The sequence below is a fragment of the Stegostoma tigrinum genome, chromosome 6 (assembly GCF_030684315.1).
Source record: "Stegostoma tigrinum isolate sSteTig4 chromosome 6, sSteTig4.hap1, whole genome shotgun sequence".
Lineage (NCBI taxonomy): Eukaryota > Metazoa > Chordata > Chondrichthyes > Orectolobiformes > Stegostomatidae > Stegostoma > Stegostoma tigrinum.
The window spans coordinates 83,871,194-83,898,016 of NC_081359.1; the positions used below are offsets into that span (position 1 = coordinate 83,871,194).

The window sequence follows — 26,823 nt, forward strand, 5'->3', positions numbered from 1 at the left end:
CAAATAGATCATAGAATCATAGAATCCCTACAGAGTGGAAACAGATCCTTCGGCCCAACAAGGCCACACCGACTCTCACAGCACCCACCCAAACCCATCCCTCTTAACCTACTTAATCTGCACATCCCTGAGCACAAAGGGCAATTTAACATGGCCAATCCACCTAGCCTGCACATCTTTGCACTGTGGGAAGAAACCGGAGCACCCGGAGAAAACACACACAGACACAGGGAGAATGTACAAACTTCACACAGACAGTCGATAGATTTTAGTACTTTAACAAAGGTACTTTTCATGTACAATACAGATCTATACATTAGTATACCCTTGAGAGGATGTTACATTTACTGTATTTTGTATTCTTAGGAGTGTTGTTGTACCTGTGAAGAAACCACCTCCAGGCAGCTTGGCCGTTAATACAGTTGGTGGTATCGGTACTACGAGTAGTCTCGTCACTGGCAATACAACCAACGTAATCTCTCCTGCAACAGCCACACCAAAAAGTATGATAAATACCACAGGTACAGTAGCCAAAATTCTGGTTATATAGGCTGAAGTGTTTATTGAGAGAAATATTGAAATAAATGTATTTTAATGTTTACTTCTTTACTGTGAAATGTTACGAAGACGTTTCAGTATGAAATTCAGCAAAATATATTTTCTACATATAACATATATTGATATGGCAATGGTTACAAGCATAGACATGTTCTTCTTGCTGCAGATAACTTTATTTGATTCATTTGTGGGACTTGGGCATTGCTGGCTGGCCAGCATTTATTGCCCAAAACTAGTTGCCCATGAGAGGGTGGTGAGCCGCCTTCTTGAATCACTGCAGTCCTCCTGCTGTGGGCTGGCCCACAATGCCATTAGGGAGGGAATTCCAGGATTTTGACCAAGTGACAGTGAAGGAATGATGATATATTTCCAAGTCAGGATGGTGAGTGACTTGGAGGGGAACTTGAAGATGGTAGTGTTCCCATATATCTGCTACCCATGCGCTTCCAGATGTAAGTGATCATGGGTTTGGAAGGTGCTGTCTGAGGATCTTTGGTGAATTTCTTGCAGTGCACCTTGTAGACAGTACACACTGCTTCTACTGAGTGCTGGTGGTGGAGGGAGGGGATGCTTGTAGATGTAGTACCAATCAAATGGGCTGCTTTGTCCGAGATGGTGTCAAGCTTCTTGAGTGTTCTTGGGGCTGCACTCATCCAGGCAAGTGGGGAGTATTCCATCACCCTCCTGACTTGTGTCAGTAGTTGGTGGACAGGCTTTGAGGACTTAGGAGGTGAGTTGATTGCTACAATATTCCTAGTTTCCGACCTGCTGTTGTAGCCACTGTGTTTATGTAGTGAGTCCAGTTGAGTTTCTGATCAATGATATCCTCCAGGATATTGATCGTGGGGGATTCAGTGATGGTAGCGCCATTGAATGCCATGGGGTGGTGGTTAGCTTGTCTTATTCGTGATGGTCATTGTGTGGCGCAGGTGTTATCTGTCATTTGTCAGCCCAAACCTGGATATTGTCCAGATCTTTTTGCATGGACAGCTTCAGTATCTGAAGAGTCATGAATGGTACTGAACATTATGCAATCATCAGCAAACATCCCCACATCTGACCTTATGATGAACGGAAGATCATTGATGAAGCAGCTGAAGATAGTTGTGCTGAGGACACTACCCTGAGGAACTCCTGCAGAGATGTCCTGGAGCTGAGATGATTGACCTCCAACAACCATATGTCAGATATGACTCCAACCACGAGAAAGTTTGCCCCCTGATACCCATTGATTCCAGTTTTGCTAGGGCTCCTTGATGCCTCACCTGGTCAAATGCAGCCTTGATGTCAAGGGCTGTCATTCTCACCTCACCTCTGGAATTCAGCTCTTTTGCCCATATTTGAACCAAGGCTGTAATGATGTCAAAAGCTGAATAGTCCTGGTGGAACCCAAACTTGGCGTCTCTAAGCAGGTAATTTCCAAGCAGGTGCTGTTTGATACCACTGTTGATGACATCTTTCATCACATTACTGATGATGGAAAGTAGACTGATGGGACAGTAGTTGGTTAGGTTGGATTTGTTCTGTATTTTATGTACAGGACATAATTGGGCAATTTTCCATATTGTTGGGAAGATACCAATGTTGTAACTACTGGAACAGCTTGGCTGGGGAGTGGCAAGTTGTAGAGCACAAGTCTTTAGTACTGTTGCCAGAAAGTTCTCAGGGCCCCTAGCCTTTGCAGTATCCAGTGTCTCTAACCATTTCTTGATATCACACGGAGTGAATCAAATTGGCTGAAGACTGGTATCTGTAATGCTGGGGACCACTGGACGAGGCTGAGATGGATCATCCACTGGGCACTTCTGGCTGAAAATTGTTGCAAAAGCTTCAGCCTTATCTTTTGCTTTCTGATGCGCTGGCCTCTTCCATCATTGAGGAGGGGGATATTTTTGGAACCTCTTCCTCCAGTGAGTTGTTCGGTTGTCCATCACTATTCACAACTGGATGAGCAGAGCTGCAGAGCTTAGATCTGATCCGTTGGTTGTGGGATATCTTAGCTATATCCGTCTCTTGTTGCTTAATGCTGCTTAGCATGCAAGTATCAGAGATAATGGGAACTGCAGATGCTGGAGAATCTGAGATAACGAAGTGTGAAGCTGGATGAACACAGCAGGCCAAGCAGCGTCTTAGGAGCACAAAAGCTGACGTTTTGGGCCTAGACCCTTCATCAGAGAGGGGGATGGGGTGTGGGTTCTGGAATAAATAGGGAGAGAGGGGGAGGCAGACCGAAGATGGAGAGAAAAGAAGATAGGTGGAGAGAGTATAGGTGGGGAGGTAGGGAGGGGATAGGTCAGTCCAGGGAAGACGGACAGGTCAAGGAGGTGGGATGAGGTTAGTAGGTAGGAGATGGGGGTGCGGCTTGGGGTGGGAGGAAGGGATGGGTGAGAGGAAGAACAGGTTAGGGAGGCAGAGACAGGTTGGACTGGTTTTGGGATGCAGTGGGTGGAGGGAAAGAGCAGGGCTGGTTGTGTGGTGCAGTGGGGGGAGGGGACGAACTGGGCTGGTTTTGGGATGCGGTGGGGGAAGGGGAGATTTTGAAGCTGGTGAAGTCCACATTGATACCATTAGGCTGCAGGGTTCCCGGGCGGAATATGAGTTGCTGTTCCTGCAACCTTTGGGTGGCATCATTGTGGCAGTGCAGGAGGCCCATGATGGACATGTCATCTAAAGAATGGGAGGGGGAGTGGAAATGGTTTGCGACTGGGAGGTGCAGTAGTTTGTTGCGAACTGAGCGGAGGTGTTCTGCAAAGCGGTCTCCAAGCCTCCGCTTGGTTTCCCCAATGTAGAGGAAGCCACACCGGGTACAGTGGATGCAGTATACCACATTGGCAGATGTGCAGGTGAACCTCTGCTTAATGTGGAATGTCATCTTGGGGCCTGGGATAGGGGTGAGGGGGGAGGTGTGGGGGCAAGTGTAGCATTTCCTGCGGTTGCAGGGGAAGGTGCCGGGTGTGGTGGGGTTGGAGGGCAGTGTGGAGCGAACAAGGGTGTCACGGAGAGAGTGGTCTCTCCGGAAAGCAGACAGGTGTGGGGATGGAAAAATGTCTTGGGTGGTGGGGTCGGATTGTAGATGGCGGAAGTGTCGGAGGATGATGCGTTGTATCCGGAGGTTGTTGGGGTGGTGTGTGAGAACGAGGGGGATCCTCTTTGGGCGGTTGTGTCGGGGGCAGGGTGTGAGGGACATGTTGCGGGAAATACGAGAGACGCGGTCGAGGGCGTTCTCGATCACTGTGGGGGGAAAGTTGCGGTCCTGGAAGAACTTGGACATCTGGGATGTGCGGGAGTGGAACTAGCCGGCCTAGCCGAACTCGTCCTCACCCTCAATAACTTCTCTTTTGACTCCTCCCACTTCCTACAGACTAAGGGGGTGGCCATGGCCACCTGCATGGGCCCCAGCTATGCCTGCCTCTTTGTAGGTTACGTGGAACAGTCCCTCTTCCGCACCTACACAGGCCCCAAACCCCACCTCTTCCTCCGGTACATTGATGACTGTATCGGCGCCGCCTCTTGCTCCCCAGAGGAGCTCGAACAGTTCATCCACTTCACCAACACCTTCCACCCCAACCTTCAGTTCACCTGGGCCATCTCCAGCACATCCCTCACCTTCCTGGGCACCTCAGTCTCCATCTCAGGCAACCAGCTTGTAACCAATGTCCATTTCAAGCCCACCGACTCCCACAGCTACCTAGAATACACCTCCTCCCACCCACCCTCCTGCAAAAATTCCATCCCCTATTCCCAATTCCTCCGCCTCCGCCGCATCTGCTCCCACGATAAGACATTCCACTCCTGCACACCCACTGCATCCACTGTACCTGGTGTGGCTCCCTCTACATTGGGGAAACCAAGGGGAGGCTTGGAGACCACTTTGCAGAACACCTCCGCTCAGTTCGCAACAAACTACTGCACCTCCCAGTCGCAAACCATTTCCACTCCCCCTCCCATTGTTTAGATGACATGTCCATCATGGGCCTCCTGCAGTGCCACAATGATGCCACCCGAAGGTTGCAGGAACAGCAACTCATATTCCGCCTGGGAACCCTGCAGCCTAATGGTATCAATGTGGACTTCACCAGTTTCAAAATCTCCCCCTCCCCAACTGCATCCCTAAACCAGCCCAGTTCGTTCCCTCCCCCCACTGCACCACACAACCAGCCCAGCTCTTCCCCTCCACCCACTGCATCCCAAAACCAGTCCAACCTGTCTCTGCCTCCCTAACCTGTTCTTCCTCTCACCCATCCCTTCCTCCCACCCCAAGCCGATTTCCCATCTACCTACTAACCTTATCCCACCTCCTTGACCTGTCCGTCTTCCCTGGACTTACCTATCCCCTCCTTATCTCCCCTCCTATACTCTCTCCACCTATCTTCTTTTCTCTCCATCTTCGGTCTGCCTCCCCCTCTCTCCCTATTTATTCCAGTTCCCTCACCCCATCCCCCTCTCTGATGAAGGGTCTAGGCCCGAAACGTCAGCTTTTGTGCTCCTGAGATGCTGCTTGGCCTGCTGTGTTCATCCAGCCACACATTTTGTTGTCTAGCATGCAAGTAGTCCTGTTTGGTGGTTTCACCAGCTTGACACCTCATCTTCAGATATACCTAGTGCTGCTCCTGACATACCCTCCTGCACTCTTCATGGAACCAGAGATGATCCCCTGCCTTGATGATGATGGTTTAGTGAGAGATATGCAAGGCCATGAGGTTACAGATTGTGCTGGAGTATAATTCTGCTGATGTTGATGGCCCACTGTGCCACATGGATACACAGTCATGAGTTGCTAGATCTGTGTGAAGTCTGTCCCTCTTAGATCGGTGATAGTACCACACAACATGATGGAGGTTGTTCTCAATGTGAAGATGAAGCTTGTCTCCACAAGGACTGTGTAGTGCTCACTCCTACTAATACTGTCATGGACAGATGCAACTGCAGCTGACAAATCTGTAAGGATGAGACCAAGTATGTTTTTCCCTCTTGTTTGTTCCCTCACCACCTGCCACACACCCAGTCTAGCAGATATGTCCTTTAGGACCTAACCAGCTCGATGATCAGTACTGCTACCACGCCACTCTTGGTGGTGGGCATTGAAATCCCCCACCCAGAGTACATTTTGTGCCCTTGCCATTCTTGGTGCTTCGTCCAAGTGTTGTTGCACATGGAGGAGTACTGATTCGTCAGCTGAGGGAGGACGGTATGTGGTGATCAGCAGGAAGTTTCCTTGCCCATGTTTAACCTAATTTGTTGTATCAAATGCTAATTTTATTCAATTTAAAGGGAATAAGCACAGTCTGGTTTTCCCAATAACAGATTGCAATCTGTGCAGTTTTCTAAATAGTCTTGCATGTTGCAATTTCATTATTGTTTAAATTGAAACTCTCAGGATGTCCTGAGGTTTATTCTTGTGCAAGCAAATATGCTTTCATATTATTTGGCGGTCCTCAAGAATAGTGAAGATTGTCCATTGATTTTCTTCCGTCTTGCCGCAAAGGAAGTAGTAAGGATGGATATTCATAGCATTGGTGATACTCCTTGGAGGAATGAAAATTGTAGCCAAGACACAATGGAAATTCTGCACCCAGTTCCTTGGCTGTACGATTTTCACAGTGCTGCTTAAGGGTATGGGCCAATTTTGATTCTGCACTTTCTGACCTGACCTGCTCTGCTTTAGAGATAGTCATGCCCAAGGCCTCAACAATTTCCATTATCAGACCAGCTTTCAAAGAACATTCATTTCACTATATCTCAGAGATTTTATGAGCCATAGTTTGAGTGAAACAGTCTTTTGAAAGGTAAGTTTGGAACGTCTTGCCCTCAAACTATGCTTGTGCCCACTTCCCATTGCGCATCATACCCTCTATTCTACGCTTTGCTTCTTCATCTGTCCCCTGTTTTTCCTGTGTTGCACACTCATGGATGTCTGACTCCCAGCCTAACATTATCATACCTGTATGGTCCTATGGTAATTTATACACAATAGAGGTTTCAGATGTCTATCTTTTTTAAGCTTAACCCATCCTGTTTCAGTCCAGTGATTCTGCATAGAACATATAGCACAGATATGGCTGAAGAGACTAGATGCAGTATTGATGGTTTGCTTTGCTGTATGCTCTGGAACAAGGGGTCATTATGGATGTGAGTTTGCTCGCTGAGCTGGAAGGTTAGTTTTCAGACATTTCGTCACCATTCTAGGTAACATCATCAGTGAGCCTCCAGTGAAGCTTCACCGGAGGCGCACTGATGATGATACCTAGAATGGTGACGAGATGTCTGAAAACTAGCCTTCCAGCTCAGTGAGCAAACTCACATCCAGAAACTCAACGTGAGCTGCAAATCTTCTCAAAACTCGCAAGGTGTCAATGTCTCAAAATATACAGTCATTTGGGACTGAGATGAGGACAATTATTTTAACTCAGAGGTTGGTGAACCTGTGGAATTTGTTACAGCAGTAGACTGTGGAGGTGGTCACTGAATATGTTTCAGAAATAAACAGATTTTTACAAGCTGTTGAGAGGTTTGGGGAGGGCATGGGAGTGTGAATCAGCCATGATCATATTAAAGGGTGGGCAGATTATGTGGCCTAATCCTAATTTTCTAAATAGTGATGGAATGGGCATGGAGTGTTCGAGGATCCATGGCCATGGGAGATGATGCATAATTTGTCATTGAGACTATGAATCTCCATAGGAAGGGGGGGACAGTGTTGAGAGGTAATGGGGCTTGGTGTGGAGGTTATGGTTGGCTATGGGAGGGTAGATGGAGGGTACTGGGTGATTAGGTGGATGTTGTTTGGGATGTGGGAGGGTGGGAGCGCTGGAGGAGTACAGATGGTGTTGGACATAAGCACCAGAGAAGCCTACTGTTCGCATAAAGTGTTAAATGCCCTGCCTTCATATCAGAAAGACCCTATAGCTGCCTTTGAACTCTTGCTGAGGATAAAGTGTATGCCTTTTATATTCAGCCCTCCTCAAAGATTTTGAAAATTTCAGCTGTGAAAATGCTGTTTTTTGAAACAGGTTTGGAAGACTGGTATCTTCTTTATTTCTGCATGATTGAAAATCTAGTCTATGATCATCCATTCTGAAGACAGAGTAATTAACCTACATTCATTGCTATGATACTGCTTCATAGTGTATCATTTTTTGCAATTGTAATGTTAAGATTGTTTCTAATATCTTTAACCAATTATCATATTATAGTTATTTCCAGAAATAAAGTGATACAACAAGAATATCTCAAAAAAGATTTCAAAACTAGGCTTTAGTAGTCTGCTCATAAAGTAATCAGTTGACTGACTTGTCAACATTTACGTTCAAATTTAAACCAATTTGATTGACTTAAATTTGTATGATGCCTTAAATATCTTTAGGACATCCCACACTTTCACAGTTAATGAATTACTCCTGATGTGGTTCATGTCATTTATCATTATCATATAGCTAACACAAGTAGCAATAAGATAAATGACATGCAGATCCATTTATTAAGTGTGCCAGTTAAGGAATAAGTATTGGTCAGCGTGCTGAGAGAATATCTCCATTCCTCTTCAAACAGTTTCTTCTCCAAGAGCCTTTTACATTTATCTAACAGCAGAAACAATATATAAATTAGGAGCCTCTCAGTTTCATAATCCCTTGTTTCAATGTCTCATCGAAAGATTTAAGCAATCAATGTAGATCCATGTACTCAAGTTCTGGTGTGGAGTTTGAGATACACAGTTTTGAGGCAAAGGCAAGAATATTACAACTGAGTTTAAAACATTTAGCCTCTGATGCATTTGAGTGTACATGACCCGCAACTGAGTCATTGTATTTATAGATTTAGGAAGAGCCAAGCTGCCTTTTAAGATAAAGGAAAATGTAATGTCAACCTGGGATGGCAATGCACTGTTGTTCAAAGCAAGTATTCTTACCCCACTTGGTTTCATAGCAAGATCTAACTGTGACACTGCAAGTCTGAAATGTAAATCATTTCACGCTGACATTTAAAGTTGCTTTGTAATTAATCTAGAATCTGAACATCCCTGAAATATATTTATTTTCAGTTGAAGTCTCCCATTTTCATTCTGAGCTCTGCAGAAATTTGGAAATCAAGTGCAAAGTTATCATCACCTAGACCGCCATTGTATTGCTAACATCATTTCTATCACCAAATGAAGATTGGTGCAAATACAGTGCAATAAATCTGCCATCTCTTTATTTTCCTTGATTAATTCTCCAAACTCACTCATTATTGTCCCAATGCTCACTTATTAATTCTCTTTAATTTTAATCTTTGACAGAATGTGGGCGTCACTGCCTGGGCTAGCATTTGTTGCCCATCCCTACTTGACGTGAACTTGCTAGGCCCTTTTAGAGAGCAGTTAAGAGTCTTGAATCACCTGTAGACCGGGGTAAGGATGGCAGACTACCTTACCTAAAAACATTATTGAATGAGCAGGGATTTTATGATAATTGGCAATAGTTTTATCACTCCAGATTTTTTTTGAATTCAGATTCCACCCTTTGCCATAGTAGAATTTGACCTCAAGTCCCCAGAACATTACTTACATCTCTGGATTACGAGTTCAACAACAATATCACAATGCAGCCTCCCTCTTTTTATACATCCATAAAATCTCTTACTATATTTTTATATTTCTCTCTGGCTTTCTGTAATATTCTAATGTTTTCTTCCTTGTAATTCTTTCAGCCGGTCTTTTCTATATTCTGTTCAATTTCCTCATCTGCCACTCATCTTTGGGTAATGATTTGTATTTTCTTTATGTTTGATAGTATCACTAACTTCATTAGTTAACCACAGATGGTGGTCCTTATTATTCATTCTTGTTGGAATGTATCTATTCTGCGTATTCCAAAATATTCTATTAAATGTCTGCCACAACATCTTTATTGGCCTATCCCTTAACCTGCAGTTCTGACAAAGAGGAACTGGACTCAAAACATTAACTCTGTTTTCTTCCCACAGATGCTGCCCCACCTTCTGAGTCTTTCCAGCAATTTCTGTTTTTGTTCCTTAACCTAATTTGAGAGTTCACTTATCTAATTCTAATTTTATGTCCTCATTATTGCCCTTGTTTAAGTTCACAATATTAGTCTTGAACTTACCCTTCTCTCCTTCAGATTGAAAGTAAAGTTCAATCATATTATGATCACTGCTACCTAGAATTCTCTTCACAATGTGGTTATTGATTAATCTTAACTTTTTGAATAATGCTGAGTTCAGTTAAATTCACAAGAGCAAGCTGTTATAAGAATCTATCTTGAAAAGATTCTCTTTAACTTTTTAACTCCTTGCTACTTTTGCCCATCTAATTTTTTTCAGTCTTTATGTAGATTAATTTCTCCCATGATTAATTGAAATGTGAAAAAAACAGTAGCCAGTCTAATGAAATCTTTGAGATGCTAAGACGATGAGGCTAGATAATCTGTTTTAATGATATGGATTAATGGAGAAATGAGTCTTCTGTGTGCATTTAAAAGAGTGTATGTGGTGAATATTTCTTCTGACAGTCAACAATTTTGAATGCACAGTGTGAGTATTATATTGGAGTGGCTGTCCAGAGTTTATGCTCAAATCTCTCAAATGGGCCCTAAATCTACAACTTTTTGCCTCTAAAGTGAAAATCTATCTAACTGGACCACAGCTGACTCTGAAGTTTATCTTCTGTAGAAATTGATATTATCAATAGGTCACAAAACTATTTCTAAGTTATTTGAGTATTAAATTTGAAGTATACACTATTATAAACCAATTTACTAGAGAGCTTTTACACATAATAAAATTGGCGTTGTGGTCATTGTGTAACTTATGGAATGTGTTCTGATTTTCTACATATCAAAATGCCATTATTGAAATAATTTTGTAAGGTTGTTATTTTCACTACATTCAATTTAAATATAATTTTTTATATTAATGTAGTTAGGTTGCATGACTTTTATTGACATTTTACAGCGTACCTGCTCTGTCACTTTCCATTTTCTATTTTGACCTGCTTTTGCACAGGTGCTGCGGAGGCTGCTTCCACTTCGTCCTCTTCCTCCTCTTCCAGTTTTGTGAATGGTGCAACCAGCAAAAATCTTCCTGCAGTACAAACAGTTGCTCCAATGCCAGAAGATTCTGCTGAAAATATGAGGTTAAATTCAGTTTTCCTTTTCTATCCTCTCACATTTCGCTCTATTCTGATACAAGTTTATATGGTATTAAATTAAAACTAATTGAAAAACATCTTTGGTTTAAGTAGGTAAAAACATTGTCAGTCATCGTAAAGGAGCCTCTAAGTGACAATGACCTTAACATAATAGAAATTCATATTCTGTTTGATAGGGAGAAAAATGGGTCTGTGATTAGCTGTTAAGAACTAAATAAAAGTAACTGAGGGTATGAAGGCACAGCTGGCCAATGAGAGCTAGAAAATTGTGTTAAAAGATAGGTTAGGAAAGTTATGGAGGCATATTTCGAAGAGGATGTTTAATAATTAGCAGAAAAGGTTTAGCCCAGTGACAGAAAAGCTCTTTTTGAGGAGGATGCATGTCCATGGCTGCAAAGATTATCATTAGGTCTGAAGATAAGGCACACTTTAAGACTTTAAAGAGGTAGAGAGCAGAATATGGAAGAAAGCTAACTAGTGATACTTTAAATATTAGGAAGCATTTATGCAATCATTTGAATATAGAATGGGTAACTAAAGCTGTCAAAGTCCTCTAAAGAGGATTCTGGAGAACAGATAATGGAAGACAAAGAAATGTCAGAGGTTTTGAACAGGCATTGTTGTTACTTTCATGGTAAAAGTCTTGGAAAGCAATTCAAAGTTATTTGAAAAATCAAAAGGTAACAGTAAGGGATGAACTCCATACTATCAACATCATTAGGGAAAAGGTGCAATTAAGGCTATTGATTATAAAAGCTAACAGGACCTTAGGACTGGATGACCTATATCCCTGGGTCTTGAAAGATATGGCTGCACAGATAATAAACATGTTAGTTCTATTCAGATAAGACTATATTATCAAATAAGCAGATTAGAAAACAACAAATGGAATATATTTATTCAAGAAAGGAGAGAGGCAGAAAAAAGATAACAGTAGGCCAGTTATCCTAGCATCTGTCATTGGAAAGTTGCTAGAGGTAGTGAAGCCACATATGGAGGCAGTGTCTTTTCAGGATAGATTGGGCACGTTGGTCCTGTACTCATTGAAATTTGGAATAATATGAAACAACCTTATGGAAAAGATGTGGAAAGGTGTGGGAGAGTCTAGGACCAGAAGACATTATCTTAGAATGAAGAATCACACATTTAAGCCATAAATGTGTAAAAGTTTCTTCTCCAACAGGGTACTGATTCTGCAGAATTCTCTACTAACCAGAGGGTTATTGAGGCTGGATCAGTGACTGTATTCAAGGCTGAGATGAACACAATTTTAATCAGTATGAGTATCAAAGGTTATGGGGAAAAGGCAGGAAAATGGAATTGAGGATTATGAGATCAGCCATGATCTCATCGAATGCTGGAACAGAATTGATTGGTTGAATGGCCTACTTCTACTACGTCTTAGGGCTTCATGAGAGGAAGACATTATAGAAGCATTTTTGAAAATCATGATGCAGTTGGTCAGAGACAGTATGGCTTTGGGAAAGGAAAGTTGTGCTCAACCTGTTAAAGCTTTTCAACAAAGGAGGAGTCATGGTAGATAGAGGAGAACCAGCAGATGCAGTGTACTTGGAGTTTCATTTGATAAGATGCCACAACAAAAGTTGCTGCACAGATTAAGTGCACACAGTGTAGGGAATAACATATTAGCATGAACAAAAGATTGGTTGTTTAATAGAAAGCAGATAGTAATGATGCATCAGTAATTTTGGTTGGCAAGCTCTAGCTAGTGAAGTGCCATGGGGATCAGTGCTGAGTGTCCAATTATTTACAGACTGTAGTAATGATTTGGATGAGGAGTCCACATGTATGGTTACTAAATTTGTCAATGACACCCAGATAGGTAAAGAAAATATAATTGTCAGGAGGATTGCAAGTCTGCAAAGGGCTTTAGACAAGTTAAGTGAATGGGCAAACATTTGACATTTGGAGTGTGTATACCATGAGTAAATTTGAACTTATCCATTTTGAAGAATAGAAAAAAATATACTATTTCAACAAAGACAGGTTTCTATCTGGTGTACAGAGGGCTCTGGAGTCCTGGTACATGAATCACAGCAAGTTAGTCTGCAAGTTCAGCAGGTGATTTAGAAGTTGAATGGAATTTTTTAGTTCATTGCAAGCAGGATGGAAATTAATAGTAATAGTGAAGTATTGTTGCAGCTGTATAGGAAATTGGTGAAACCACACTTAGGGTGTGTGTTATGATTAATTTTGGTCTCCTAATTTTGGAAAAAGATGTAATTTCTGTTGAAGAAGCTCAGAGAAGTTTTTTTTTGATTTAGTTCTAGAATGGAGGCCTTATTTTATGAAGAAAGGTTGACCAGGTTAAGTCTATATCATTGTATTATAAAAAAATCAGAGCTAGGTTTATTAAAACATATAAAATATTGACATGACTTGATACGTCTGTTACTGGAATTATATTTCTTCTTGTCGGGAAAGCCAAAACTAGGGGATATAGATTAAGAATAAGAGGCTGCTTTAAGGCAGAGATGAGAAAATGTTCTTTTCCTCAAACAGTTCTTAAAACTCTTAGACTTCTTAGACTACTTAAATTTATTCATGGCTGAATTAGATAGAATTTTGATAGGTAAAGGAGTTGAGGGTTACAGGGTTACAGACAGAAAAGTAGAGCTGAGACAATGACCAAATCAGTCAAAATCTGATTGAATGGTGGAATAGCCTTGAAATGCTGAATAACCTTACTCCTGTTTTTACTTTTTTGAACGTTACTAATCTACATAGATCCTGAAAATTTTACATTTCGACCCTAATTTTTGCTTTATTAATTATTTCAGTTCTGGTAGAAGCATGGCATGCGGTTGATCCCAAAGGGAAAGGAACTTAAATCAAGTTTGCTCATTGATATCCAATGGTCCTGATTTGAAAAAGACTGACAAAATTGAGGAATTCAGCTTTGTTTTCTCCCTCCTACCACTCCCAGAATTGCATTACATCTTCAGAGCATGTTGCCTAGCCTACCCTAATTAGTTTAGGCACTGAAGAGAAATACAGGAATAAGTTGATTTTCAGTGGAAGAGGAAAGAAAATTGTGTTTTTGTAAGCACCTCTGATTTTATGTCTTGTATTATTCATACTGTATATACACTAAGCTGTGAACTCATGATTCAAATAGAATTCTGGAGGTAAAAGTAAAGTAATTCCAATCAGCAAAAACATTTCAAATTACAGTTCAGAATTTGCATAGTATAAATTTCCGAGTAGATTGGCTTAGCGTTGAGAGAGTTTAGTACTCCAGTAGTTGAGGTGAATAGCATAGATGCATTTCGATGGAAGGCAGTTATGTGCTCATGGAAGAAAAGAATATCAGAGTATGCCGATGGAGTGAACTGAGAAGGTGGGTTATCTCCTCCTTTAAACAAGCACTGCTACCTGCACATTAGATATCTATCTGCTGTATCTCATGTTATGATTGTCTGTATATACACTGCTACTGAGGCTGCAAATTCTTTATATCCAAGTAAGTCTCTTCAACCCCGTGTATATTAAACATTACTAGATCTCCTCCTGTCTTATAGACAATCAAAATGATTTTCTTGTTATTATGTAAGTCCTCATTCTTTACATGCTTCTTCCAAACTGGTATATTCTCTTTTACTGATGTCAGAGTCATCTGATCACTTACGTCATGATTTACATACGTCTTATCACGGAACAGAAGATTACTACAAAACATGAATTAATTGAGTTTGAATACCATGTTGATGTGTTATAATATTTGTAATTCTGCAGTTTCAAGCAGTTTTATAAGACTCAAATCATGTTTCTTTTATTTCTAAATAGCATCACAGCCAAACTTGAACGAGCCTTGGAAAAGGTTGCTCCTCTGTTACGTGAGATTTTTGTGGACTTTGCTCCATTTCTTTCAAGAACTCTGTTGGGCAGCCATGGTCAAGAATTGTTGATCGAAGGTACAGGTGCTGTATAGTTGACTTTTATCTACATGGTGTCTATGTAACCTTTCTGACAAGTAGTTGAAGCACGGTTGCTGACATTTGCAATTTACACAGGAAAATTATTCTTAACCTTTTGGATAAATGTGTGGTAATATACTTTTAAAGTAAAACTTTTTTTTCTTTTGTTAAGATAGTAGGTCACATTTTACATCATCTTTTGCATCTTCAGACGCTAAAATGCTTGTACCTAATTCATTCGGAATCTGTGATTCTGTAATTATTCTAAGTATTGAAAGTTTTGGTCGGATATTTTTCTAACTTGAATAACGTCTTTGAATTTTGATTACTTTCTTTATCGAGTTATACATTTTTAATTAAAATGTGCCTTTTGAATCTTTAATACTTACGTAATTCTGACATTAGGTACAATAAAGTGAGTCATTCAAAAAATGTAAATGCTTGTTAATCCTAAAAATGTATTTGGAAACCGAATCTCCACAAGTTATTTAAAACTCATAACCCTAATTCTTTACTCTCTTATTCCTCTCAGAGTTTTCCATTCACAGATGTAATGCTATCAGTTCTCTTTGTTCAACTACAAAATGTGACAAGTACAAGGGATGGAGGAAGTAGACATAGTTTTGAGAATAAGTGTCACATGACATAATGTGTGAATGATGTCTTGCATTGTGATGCCATCAAAATCTAGTCATGATCGTGCCTATTTTTTGGTGGTGAGTTACAGCTAGGGTCATTGTGCAGTTTGAAATGCACTCTGTTGATGATGGCACTACTTATGTGTAAGGAAAGGGCCAAGTAAGCATCCTTGAGATCACCAGAGGGAACGACTTCTGTGATGGTAAGCATTGGCTGGAAATGTTCTGTTTCAAAATTGATAAGTAAAGGTGCAATGTGATGATAGCTGCGTGATCAAACTAGATAATGGAGCAGAAGCCTGAAGTCAGACATGTCAATGGCTGTAGGAAAATAAAGAGGAAAAATTAACTATGGTCACAGGAGCAGCATATGTTGTCAGTGATTTTACTCCAGACTTCTTATGTAGAAATAATATGAAAAGTAATATTATGTTTTTATCAAAACTGGGAGATGAGGGCCTATGGAAGGCAGATGGTAGTAGAATAAATAAAACTAATCAGTCTAAGCTTGAACCAACTCGCGTGGCTTGTTGTGTGAGATGTTGAACTAAAGCCCCATCCATTCCTTCGGTTGTGTATAAGAGATCCCATAGCAATATTTTGAAGGACGACAGGGGAATTACCCCAATGTGCTAACCAATATTTAATCCTTCGATCAACACAAAAAACGTTATCTCGTCATTGTCATGCCATTTATAAGAGTTATCGAAGTGCAAATTATTGCCACAAAAAATGTTCCCTGTAAGTTGTGGCTCCAGTGCTCTACACTTAGTAATCGGCATGCAAACCGTGGCATTGAATTTCTGTTCTGGAAGGGGCTGCCGAGCAAGGACCTCAGATGCTCATGCAACCAGTAAGAAAATTAAAGGGAACTCTGTGGTCACAGCTTACAGGGGAGTGTGAATGGAAATCAAGCCCCAATATTCCTGGAGTCATCACAAATATGAAAATGTTTAATTAAATTATCAAAAGCCAGCTAATATTATAAAAGAAGTTTGTAAGAATGTTTTCTTTAGATATCAGAAAGGTAAGAGAGGGATAAGAATGGATGTTAGACTCCTGGAAAATGATGCTGGAGAAATAGTAATGGGGAACAAGAAATGGCAGAGGAACTGTTCGAGACATTTCATTAGTCCTCATTATGGAAGACACAAGGACACTCTGTTACATGAGATTTTTGTGGACTTTTCTCCATTTCTTTCAAGAACTCTGTTGGGCAGCCATGGTCAAGAAGACACAACGGCTGGTTTGCGATGAGAGCAATGCCAACAGTGTGGGATCAATTCCTGCGACAACTGAGTTTACCATGCAGAACTCTGTCTCAACGTTTTCCACTTGCCTGACGCATGGTGACTACCAGTCATAGTAGCCACAACCAGTTGTCTCTTTCTAATGAGAGAGCGGCCCAGTGGTTTGCTAGAACTATGGTAAAAAAGGAATGAACAGTAGGAGTTTCCTCAAATATATAAAAAGGAAAAGAGTGACCAAAGTGAATGTAGGCCAATCAGAGTTTGAGTCTGTAAAAATAATAATGGGGAACAAGGAACTGTCTAATGAGTTTATAAATATTTTACATCAGTAGAATATGCTAATAGCATTCCAAAAATACCAAATCGTCAATTATCACTCTAGAAAGAAAACACTGTACTAGAGAAACTAAAGGGACTAAAGGCCAGTAGTACCCTGGACCTGATGAGTTTTATCCTAGGATTTTCAAGGAAGTAGCTACTGAGATATTGGATGCTCAGGTGTTAATTTTACGAGAATCCTTAGATTCTGGTTAAGATCCAGAGGATTGAAAAACAATCTATGTAACACCCTGTGATAATGGGAACTGCAGATGCTGGAGAATCCAAGATAATAAAGCGTGAAGCTGGATGAACACAGCAGGCCAAGCAGCATCTCAGGAGCACAAAAGCTGACGTTTCAGGCCTAGACCCTCCGAAACGTCAGCTTTTGTGCTCCTGAGATGCTGCTTGGCCTGCTGTGTTCATCCAGCTTCACGCTTTATTATCTATGTAACACCCTGATTCAGGAAGGGTGAAAAAATTTAATAGGTTAACTACAGGCCAGTTAGCTTATCATCTGTCTTTGGGATAATGTTAGAATATGTTATAGAGGACAGGATAGTAGAACAATTTGAAATAGATACAGTCGTAGAGATATACAGCATGGAAATGGACGTTTCAGTTTAACTCATCCATGCCAACCAGACATCTTTTATAAATCTAGTCCCATTTGCCAACATTTGGCCCATATCCCTGGAAAGTGTTCCTATCCATATACCCATTCAAAAGCCTTTTAAATATTGTAATCATACCAGCCTCCATCACTTACTCTGGCAGCTCATTTCATACTAGTGCCACCCTCTGCATGCAAATGTTGCTGCTTGGGCCCCTTTTATCCTAGATAAACTCTGATGTCCAAAGGTACTTGAAATCAAACAGCAGAGGCAACAACTATGAAGGTTCACTGCTGGGTCAGACAAAAGTGTAGGTTTCTTTCTCCGTTGATTCACTTCCACTATGTGGCCACTGCTTGTGTCTCATTTCTTCCTTTCTTAACATGCTGTAGTTTTGATTTCTTTCTGCCCAAAGTTCCAAAACAATCCAGCAGTTTATAAAGCAGTATTTACTGCTCCAATACTGAAAACGCCTCAGAAAAGGAGCAGCTTTTACAGCTACAATTCGTTCCCATCCTCTATCTTGGATGATATAATAAAGCAGAGTTGGCATGACTTTACGAAAGGGAAACCATGTTTGAAATCATGTTCAAATGGATGAATGGCCTATTTCTGCTCCTATTTTCTGTGCCTTCTTCGAGCATGATTACAATTCTTCGTGGATAAAGTGTAAGCAGTAGAAGTAATATTTTGGCTTTACAAAAGGCTTTTGATAGGTTATCATATATATGGTTTCTTATTAAGGCATGCAGCCATGCTGTTAGCAATACTATATTAGCGTAGAGAGAGGACTGGTTTCCAAATAATAGAGTAGAATTTTCTTCTGAGACGATGTTGAGTTGGTCTAGTGTATAATCATTGGATTTTAGAAAAGTGAGAGGGGGCTTAATTCTTATAAGATTCTTATGCCACTTGACAGCGTCATGATTCATTGGGGTAATGTGCTGGAAATCAAGCCTCGCTATTCCTGGATTTGTCAGAAAAGTTAAACACGTTAAGATAACCAAGAACAGTACAGCATAAGAACAGGCCCTGTGGCCCACCAAGCTTAGAATCCCTACAGTGTGGAAGCAGGCCACACCGACTCTTCAAAAAGCACTCATTCTCTCTGTAATCTTGCAATTCTCTTGGCTCATCCACCTAGCCTGCACATCCCTGGATACTCTGGGCAATTTATCACGGTCAATTTGCCTTTGGACTGTGGGAGGAAACAAGACCACCAGGAAGAAATCCGCACAGACATGGGGACAATGTGCGAATGCAACACAGTTGCCAAAAGTGGAAACGAACCCAGGTCCCTGACGCTGAGAGGCAGCAGCGCTAATACTGAGCCACCCTGCCACCCTGCCCCCCTGCCCCGATGCATGATGCCTTGCTAAACTAAAAAATTATTGCCTGCACATAATTTTCTCCAATGTTTCTCAGCCTGCCTGGACTTGATCTCATGAGTAGGCTAACAGGACAAATATCCAGCTCTGCAGACGTGCTGCTGCCATTGACGGTATCCTATATACAGCCCAAAAATGAAGGTTAGACATTCGTAGTCTGTAGTGTGAAGTGCCTGCTTCTTATTGCCAAACATGGTTTTCATTCCTTTCTCAACTAGAGCGTAATTCTGCTGTGTCTTCGTTAGTGACCTTGACGTAAATACAATGGGCCTTTTCTTTCCATTCAGTAAGATACGCGACAGAACAGCACCAACCCCGTAAAGGAAAACACCCCATGCTAACTGTAGTGGCAACTTTGGGTCAAAATGCCTTAACACCTCCGACCTTTGTAGAGCTTCCTTCACCTTCCAGTCAGCCACCTCATATTCCTGGGTCCATTTCCATGTCTGCCTTTTTCCCCAGTGATCGATGCTGGCTTTCTGGTATGGTTGCCAGATCAAACACAAACTTGCCATGGTAACTTAAAACTACCAAGAACAATCTCACTTGAGACAAATTGTCTGGTCTAGGGGTCTTCATGGTAGCCTACATCTTCTGAAGCATCTTGTATAGTACCTCACCATCGATTACATAGCCCAAGTACTCTATGGAGACTATTAAAAAAATTCTTGCATTTCTCTATTTATTTGTAGGCCATGCTCCTGCAGTCTTTTTAGGGTGACTTCTAAATTTTTCACTGCTGCTGTTGGAGGATCCAGCAATCAAAATTTTGTCCAAAAAGCACTGGACTCCTGGCAACCTACTTAACATTTGAACCTTGATCCTCGGCCCTCTGAAACAAAACTGATATTGCAGTGATGCCAAAAGGAAATAGCTTGTAAAGAGAGAGTCGCCTGTGTATCTTTGTTGTCAGCCATGCCTGGGACTCCTTTGTGTGAACCAACTTTATAGAAATACCTAACAAAATAATTTATTATTTAATCTTTAATCATCAACTGTTCCAATATTAACACCCCATAAATACACAGAAAAGGCAAATTCAGCAAAACAGATTTTTCTTACTGCTATTTCCTCCAGCCCAGGAGCAAGGAATACCAAGAGAATGAATTTAGCAGCAGGGAGAGAAGTTGAGCTTTCTGCTGCAGCAGAGAGACAACTGTATCTATCAGCTTTAAACCCCAACCCTAACTGAGAGTAAACCCTGGGTCTGTGTGACCCTGACAGCACCCACTCATGCTTTATTTGTCCAATTTTTAAAAAAAGGCTTCTCAAGGCTGTTTACCCATTACCTCTGAAGCAGACTTGCCAGTACCACTGGCAACACCTCTCTGCAAGAGAAACAGCAGAGAACAAATCCCTATAAAAGGAACAGTACTGACACACCTCCCACCTTTAAAAAAGGAACCATTAGTATACAGAGATGGCTATTAGTTCTCAATGTTATAAAACATGTGAATATTTACTACAGTCCATCCTAATCCGTTTCTTCCGCCACCGAACATCTCGGTCTTCCGTCATCAAAGTCATGACAATGCATCAGCAGTTACATTCTCACATCCTGCCACATATATAAGATGTTCAAATTGAATAGCTGTAACAATAACCTCTATCTACTCAACCTGGTATTTTTATGCTTAATTTTTTTTCAAAACCTTAAGACGATATGATCGGTGTATACAATTGTCTCAGGTACATCCAGGACTCTTTCTCAATGGTGGAATCAATGTGGATTTCACAAGTTTCAAAATCTCCCCTCCCCCTACCGCATCCCAAAACCAGCCCAGCTCGTCCTCATCTCCCTAACCTGTCCTTCCTCCCACCTATCCCCTTCTCCAGTCTCAAGCCGCACCCCCATTTTTGACCTACTAACCTCATCCCACCCCCTTGACCTGTCTGACCTCCCTGGAATGACCTATCTCCTCCCTACCTCCCCACCTACACTCACCTTTACTGGCTCCATCCCGCCTCTTTAACTTGTCTGTCTCCTCTCCACCTATCTTCTCCTCTATCCATCTTCAATCCACCTCCCCCTCTCTCCCTATTTATTTCAGAACCCTCTTTCCCTCCCCCATTTCTGATGAAGGGTCTAGGCCCGAAATGTCAGCTTTCCTGCTCCTAAGATGCTACTTGGTCTGCTATGTTCATCCAGCTCAACACCTAGCTATCTCGGATTCTCTAGTATTTGCAGTTCCTATTATCTCTAATACACTTCACCTATTTTCCTTTTGATTTGATAAGGTCCACTAAGGTCCCAGGGTTAAAGATTCACCTTCCTCTGGTAGTCATACTAACACTTCATCTCTACTTGCAAATGTATAAATTTTTGATCTCTTGTCTGCTTCCTGTTTCATCACGTGCTGTACTTCTTTTAAATGCTGTCTAGCCAAATCAACTGCTCCATTTAATCTCTCCCTAACATTTGACACATTGTCCAACAACGTAGTCTCTGAACTCTGACTCAACAATTTTCATTTATTAATTTCAGTGGTCCTCTTACTTCATTGTCTAAAAACTAATTCAAATGGATTGAGTTTAGTTGATTCATTTGGTGCATCCTGATTGCAAAAAGTGCAAATGGAATTCCTTTATCCCAATCTTCTAGATAACCTTAACTATAGGCTCTGAACATGGTCTTTAAAGTTTAATACCACCACTCCGAATCTCCTTGCAATGCTGAATAGCACGTAGTTAATTAAATTGTTTTACTCCTTAGCTATCCATAATTTTCTTGATTAACTTTGATGTAAAATTTGATCCTTGATCTGATTGTATCTCTATGGGTAGTCCATATCTCTTAAAAAATTGAGTAACTCTTATACAATCCTTTCAGCTGTGATACTGCATAATGAAATGGCCTCTTGAAATCTAATAGACACATCCATTAGAACAAAGAACAAAGAAAATTATAGTACAGGAACAGACTCTTTGGCCCTCCAAGCCTGCACCTACATGCTGCCCATCACAACTAAAACCTCCTTCTGGGGTCCGTATCCCTCTATTCCCATCCTATTCGTATATTTGTCAAGACACCCTTTAAAAGTCACTGTCGTATCTGCTTCCACTACCTCCCCGGCAGTGAGTTCCACGCACCCACCACCCTCTGTGTCAACAACTTGTCTCGTACATCACCTTTTAACTTTGCCCCTAATACCTTAAACCCGTCGCCCCTAGTGACTGACTCTTCCAGCCTGTGAAAAAGCTTCTGATTGTCCTGTTTGTTCATGCCCTTCACAATCGTGTGGACCTCTATCAGGTTGCCCTCTATCTCCGTTGTTCCAGTGAGAACAATCCAAATTTCTCCAACCTGTCCGCATAGCTAATGTCCAACATACCAGGCAACATCCTGGTAAATCTTTTCTGTACCCTGTCCAAAGCCACCACATCCTTCTGATAGTGTGGCAACTAGAATTGAACACAACATTCCAAATGCAGCCTAACTAAATTTGTAATAAGCTACAACATTACCTGTGCCCCAGCCGATGAAGGCAAGCATGGCGTATACTTTGTTGACAACCTTTTCCACCTGTGTTGCCACTTTCAGTGACCTGTGTACCTGTACACCCAGATCCCTCTGCCTATCAGTACTCTTAAGGGTAAACGCATTATGTTTGACGAATATTGATTCCCACTTTTTCCTTTAGGGAGGGGTCCTATACATTCAGTTGAGATTCTTGTGAAACGTTCCTTAAATGTTGGAATGGATATTTAGGGCGCTGGTTTTCTCACTATTTAAGATTTTCCTATTACCTGACATGTATGACACGTATGGCAAAATTCAACCATATCTTTATGCATCCAGGCCAGAAAAGTATTTTGTATTTTGGCTTGAGTTTTCTTTACTCCCATATCAATTCCTATTCTGCAACACTTTCTTTCTGTAACCTACTGCCATTACAACTTGATGAATTTCTGCCCATTTTTCATCGACTGAATATACGATGGTCTCCATTTCCTCATCAATACTTCATTTTTAAGATAGTAACATTCTGGGAGAGTAACATTCAGATTCTTCTTCTGTGAGTGTTTTCTGAAACACCTTTAGTTTTCATCTTTTTATTGTATTTCAGCTAATTTCTCTGAAATAAAAATATCCACATTGTCCTCCAGATGTTCTTTTATTTTTCTCTATTGTTTGATCAAACTTAGTTTCTGAGAATTGAACTTCAGCTTCTCTATCCGTTCTGTTTGATTTCTCCTTCTGCTTCAACAGTGGCTTTGTGACCTTGTTATGACACAGTCAGTAAAAACCCCAGGATGTACTTCCTGTAATATCTCTGTTGCCTAATTTTCCACTGGCTTTTAAACCACAGTAGGCACACTTGGACCTGTGATCCCACTATATCATTACCAAAAATAAACTGTATTTCCAGGATTTCCTACCACCATTTCATCAGAATCTAAACCTGAACTAGTACATCGGGCCACTACTCTTCTTACCAAGAATTCCACATATTGCTACCTTTCCCTGACAATATCCCTTTGGAATTACATATCTCCTCATTTTTCACCATCAGTGATTGACCTGCCCTCCTATCCCTTAAAATGTTTTTTTTTAACCTATTCCCCTGGAACACATGTAAACCTTACCCACCCGGGTAAATTATTTAAAGAGATCCGACAGTTCCTTATCAATCAACCCCTGACCAGGCTGTACAATGTTTTGCAGCTTTTTTGCTTAAACAGTGATTCCTTTACCACTTAGTAGAATCCACTGGCTTATTCTGCTTTGCCATATCCAACTTCCCAGTGTTCTTTTTTTAAGCCACCAAAACTGCAACTTCACGTGGCCTGCTTTATTGCAGTGAAAACACTAAGGTTTCTTACTTGTCTTTTCCCCTCAGGGATTTCTTTTTTAAACGGTGATAAACTACCTTTACCATCTTCAGTAAGGTCTCCTTTTCTCTTACTACCTGAGGATTTCTTTTTTCCCCAGTTTCCCTGTTCCACAGATTAAAATTGATATTGGAAGCCAAACGTTGATTTGTGAGCTAACTCATAATCATCTACCGTTTCAGCTGCTAACTTGCAATTTTAACTCTCTCCTCTTCCACATAAGTTTCATGGGAAGTGAATTTTTGAATTCCCCCAAGAAAGCAGTCTCTCTAAGAGTGTTATATTTCTGATCTATTTCCTGTGCCCTTTTCCATCTATTATAGTTACTTTGTTTGATCTTTTTAAATTCTTAAACTGGTCCCCTCCTTAGATTCCTAAAATGTTGTTGTAGACTTCTGGCACTAGTTCATATGCACTTAACATGGCTTTTTTCACCTGTTTATACTCCCCAGATATCTCTTGTGATAGTGATCCGACACTCCGCTAACTCAGAGACAAAACTGGAGGTTATTGGAAAAGGTCAGTAGGCCTGACAGCATCCATACAGAGAAATCAGAGTGAACGTTTCAGATCCGGTGATCCTTCCTCAGTTCTGAGGAACTGTCATCAGACCCAAAATATAAACTCTGATTTCTCTCTACAGATGTTCTCAGACCTGCTGAGCTTTTCCAGCAATTTTGGTTTATGTTTCTGATTTTACAGCATCTGCAGTTTTTTTTTCACTTCATTAGCTCTCCTTACCGACTTTGTTTGAATCAACAATACTTATCTTGTCATTGGCCATTTCATTTGTTTAGCTATTTTCTCAAATGAAATGGAAAAGGCTACTATGTACATCTCGTCAAACTACGCAATGCTTGGACATATTTAAACAGATCTCCACCAGGCTTTTAGCTACAGTACGTTTGCTGTTTAGAAAGGCTTGGAGGGACATGGACCAAATGCAGGCAAGTAGGACTAGTTTAGTTTGGGAACATGGTTAGTTTGGACTAATTGGACTGGATGATCTCTTTCCTTGCCGAATGACTCTGAATCAAATTGGTTCACCATCCTTCCACTCAAGTAGGAAGAGGAGATGGAAGCATGAAGGAAGCCCCTGAGACTATGAATCAAAATTGACATGTCTTCATCACTTCTACCACTTCTTACCTTTACCTCTGCCATTTTCAATTGGCTTTCGCTTTTCCGTTCCAACTTCCAACGTTCAAAAATTCTCATTTTATCCCTTCTGCTAGAGCTATTCTTCCATTTCCTTCTGCTTTCAGTCGTAAGTGAAACTTCTCATTTCCTTTTTATATTCGAGCTGTTGTAATTTTTTTGCTCACTCTGAAGTTATCTCTGTTTTGCTTGTGCTTCTTATTCAAGCTGCTTGCGATTGAATTTTAGCCATTTGCAATGATTCCAGTTGTGTGTCTGGCAATTGTAAATGCTGGCCAAGGCTGTGATTATCTCCCCTTTCCTCACAAGCATAGACAACCTGAACTTCTTCATATCTGCCAATTTCAAAAGCCTTATTCACCTTATGTAAACCAGCCCAAATAATTGTTTTGAGACCGAAGAAACTCTTAACCACTGAAAAAGCCATTATTACATTAAGTACACCCTATTTAAACCAACCGAATGCATCACCCAAAAGAGAACACCTGCACTCACAACTCACCGTCATTGAGTCCAATAATTCTAAACCCAACCTGGAATTCGAGCTTTTGATCTCAGACTAGCCCCCAATTTGCTATGGATCAGACCAAACATCCTAAAAATAAGTCAAGGAGACAGCCAAGACCCTAACATTGATCTGATTTAGAGGCAAGTATAAGGCACTGTTCTCCAGATGAGATTCAATTGGTCCACTACTAGTCTTTAACCAAAATATATTTTATTCTTACACCACGCTTAAAATGCAAAAAAAGGTGTAACCTTAACTCAGTAAAAGTACTTAGCAAAGTATTATATTATTTAAAGACCAAATATGAACTGTTCCAATACAGCAGCATCCCATAAACACATCCTAGGCAAAGGCAAATTCAGCAAAACAGGTTATTTTCAAATGTTAACTCCTCTGTTCCAGGAGAAAAGATCACTGAAAGAAACAATCTAACACCAGAGAGAGAACTCAGACTTTTCGCTGCAGAGAGAGACCTGTATCTATCAGCTTCAAACCCCAACTCCAATTTCAGCTGAAAGCAAAACTGAAACTGGGTCTGTGTGAGCCTGACTATAGCCACTCATGCTTCTTTCATCCATTTTAAAAAAAACTCTCAGGGAAAGAGCCAAAGCTGTTTATCCACTGCTTTCGAATCAAATGTTCCAGTACCAGTGGCTGTACCTCTCTGCAAGAGAAACAGTACAGAACAAATCCCTCTTAAAGGCGCAGTACAGTCACATACAGTTGCCAGATTGGCATTCTACAATTTATAACACATCCTGCTGAATTTCCACTGTTAGCACCTGGGTGTTGTCAGCCAACTGCCTTATTTTGCTGGCAGCCAACTCCACTGTGGTAGCAATTTCAAAATCTACCTTGAAATCCAGGACTATTCTTGTTTGTTGCTTCCTTTGGATGACTTTGTTTCGTAGGCCACAAACCAAACAGTCTCTCAAGGCATCTTGGAGGAATCCTCCAAATTCACAATGTTCCGCTAGCATTTTTAAGATAGCCATGAGTTGATGGATGGACTGTTCTTCGTGCTGCACCCGATTGTAAAAATGGAACCATTCCACGATCATCGTTGGCTTGGATGTGAAATAATTTCCTGACAACTTGCCAAGTTCTTGAAATGTCTTCTCTACAGGGGTATCTGGTTGTACAAGACTGCCTTAGAATTGTAAAGGTCTTGCTCCCTATGGTACTTAAGAAAACTGGTGCCAACAGGTCTTGCTCCCAAAGGTAGATAAGAAATCTGGTAAACCCCCCCCCCCCCCCCCCCCCCCCGCTAAGGGGACAGGCTGGTTCTTTTTTTTTGTAGCTCCTTCTGAGGTTTTTTAGCACTGGGCCAGGTTCCTTTAACTCTGCCTCTGATGCGGGTGGTGTGTAACGCACAGTAGCTCACCTCTTGCGCCCAGAGCATCTCAGAAGAAATTAATTCTCCTCTTCAGGCGGCAAAGGCATCAAGGCAGCCACACCCATTCTCAGATTCCAAGG

At 41.1% G+C, this 26,823-nt stretch overlaps 1 protein-coding gene across 3 annotated transcripts in view; it reads left to right on the plus strand.

Moving 5' to 3' along the window:
- Nucleotides 1-26,823, plus strand: part of nbeaa (neurobeachin a) — an 828,675-nt gene that overhangs the window by 306,405 nt on the left and 495,447 nt on the right. For 2 of the 3 annotated variants that reach the window (XM_059646714.1, XM_059646715.1), the window contains 3 exons: nucleotides 367-521; nucleotides 10,558-10,687; nucleotides 14,510-14,643. In XM_059646714.1, coding sequence (XP_059502697.1) covers nucleotides 367-521; nucleotides 10,558-10,687; nucleotides 14,510-14,643 — 419 coding nt within the window. The remainder of the gene's footprint in view (nucleotides 1-366; nucleotides 522-10,557; nucleotides 10,688-14,509; nucleotides 14,644-26,823) is intronic. The other variant, XM_059646713.1, reaches the window with a different exon arrangement.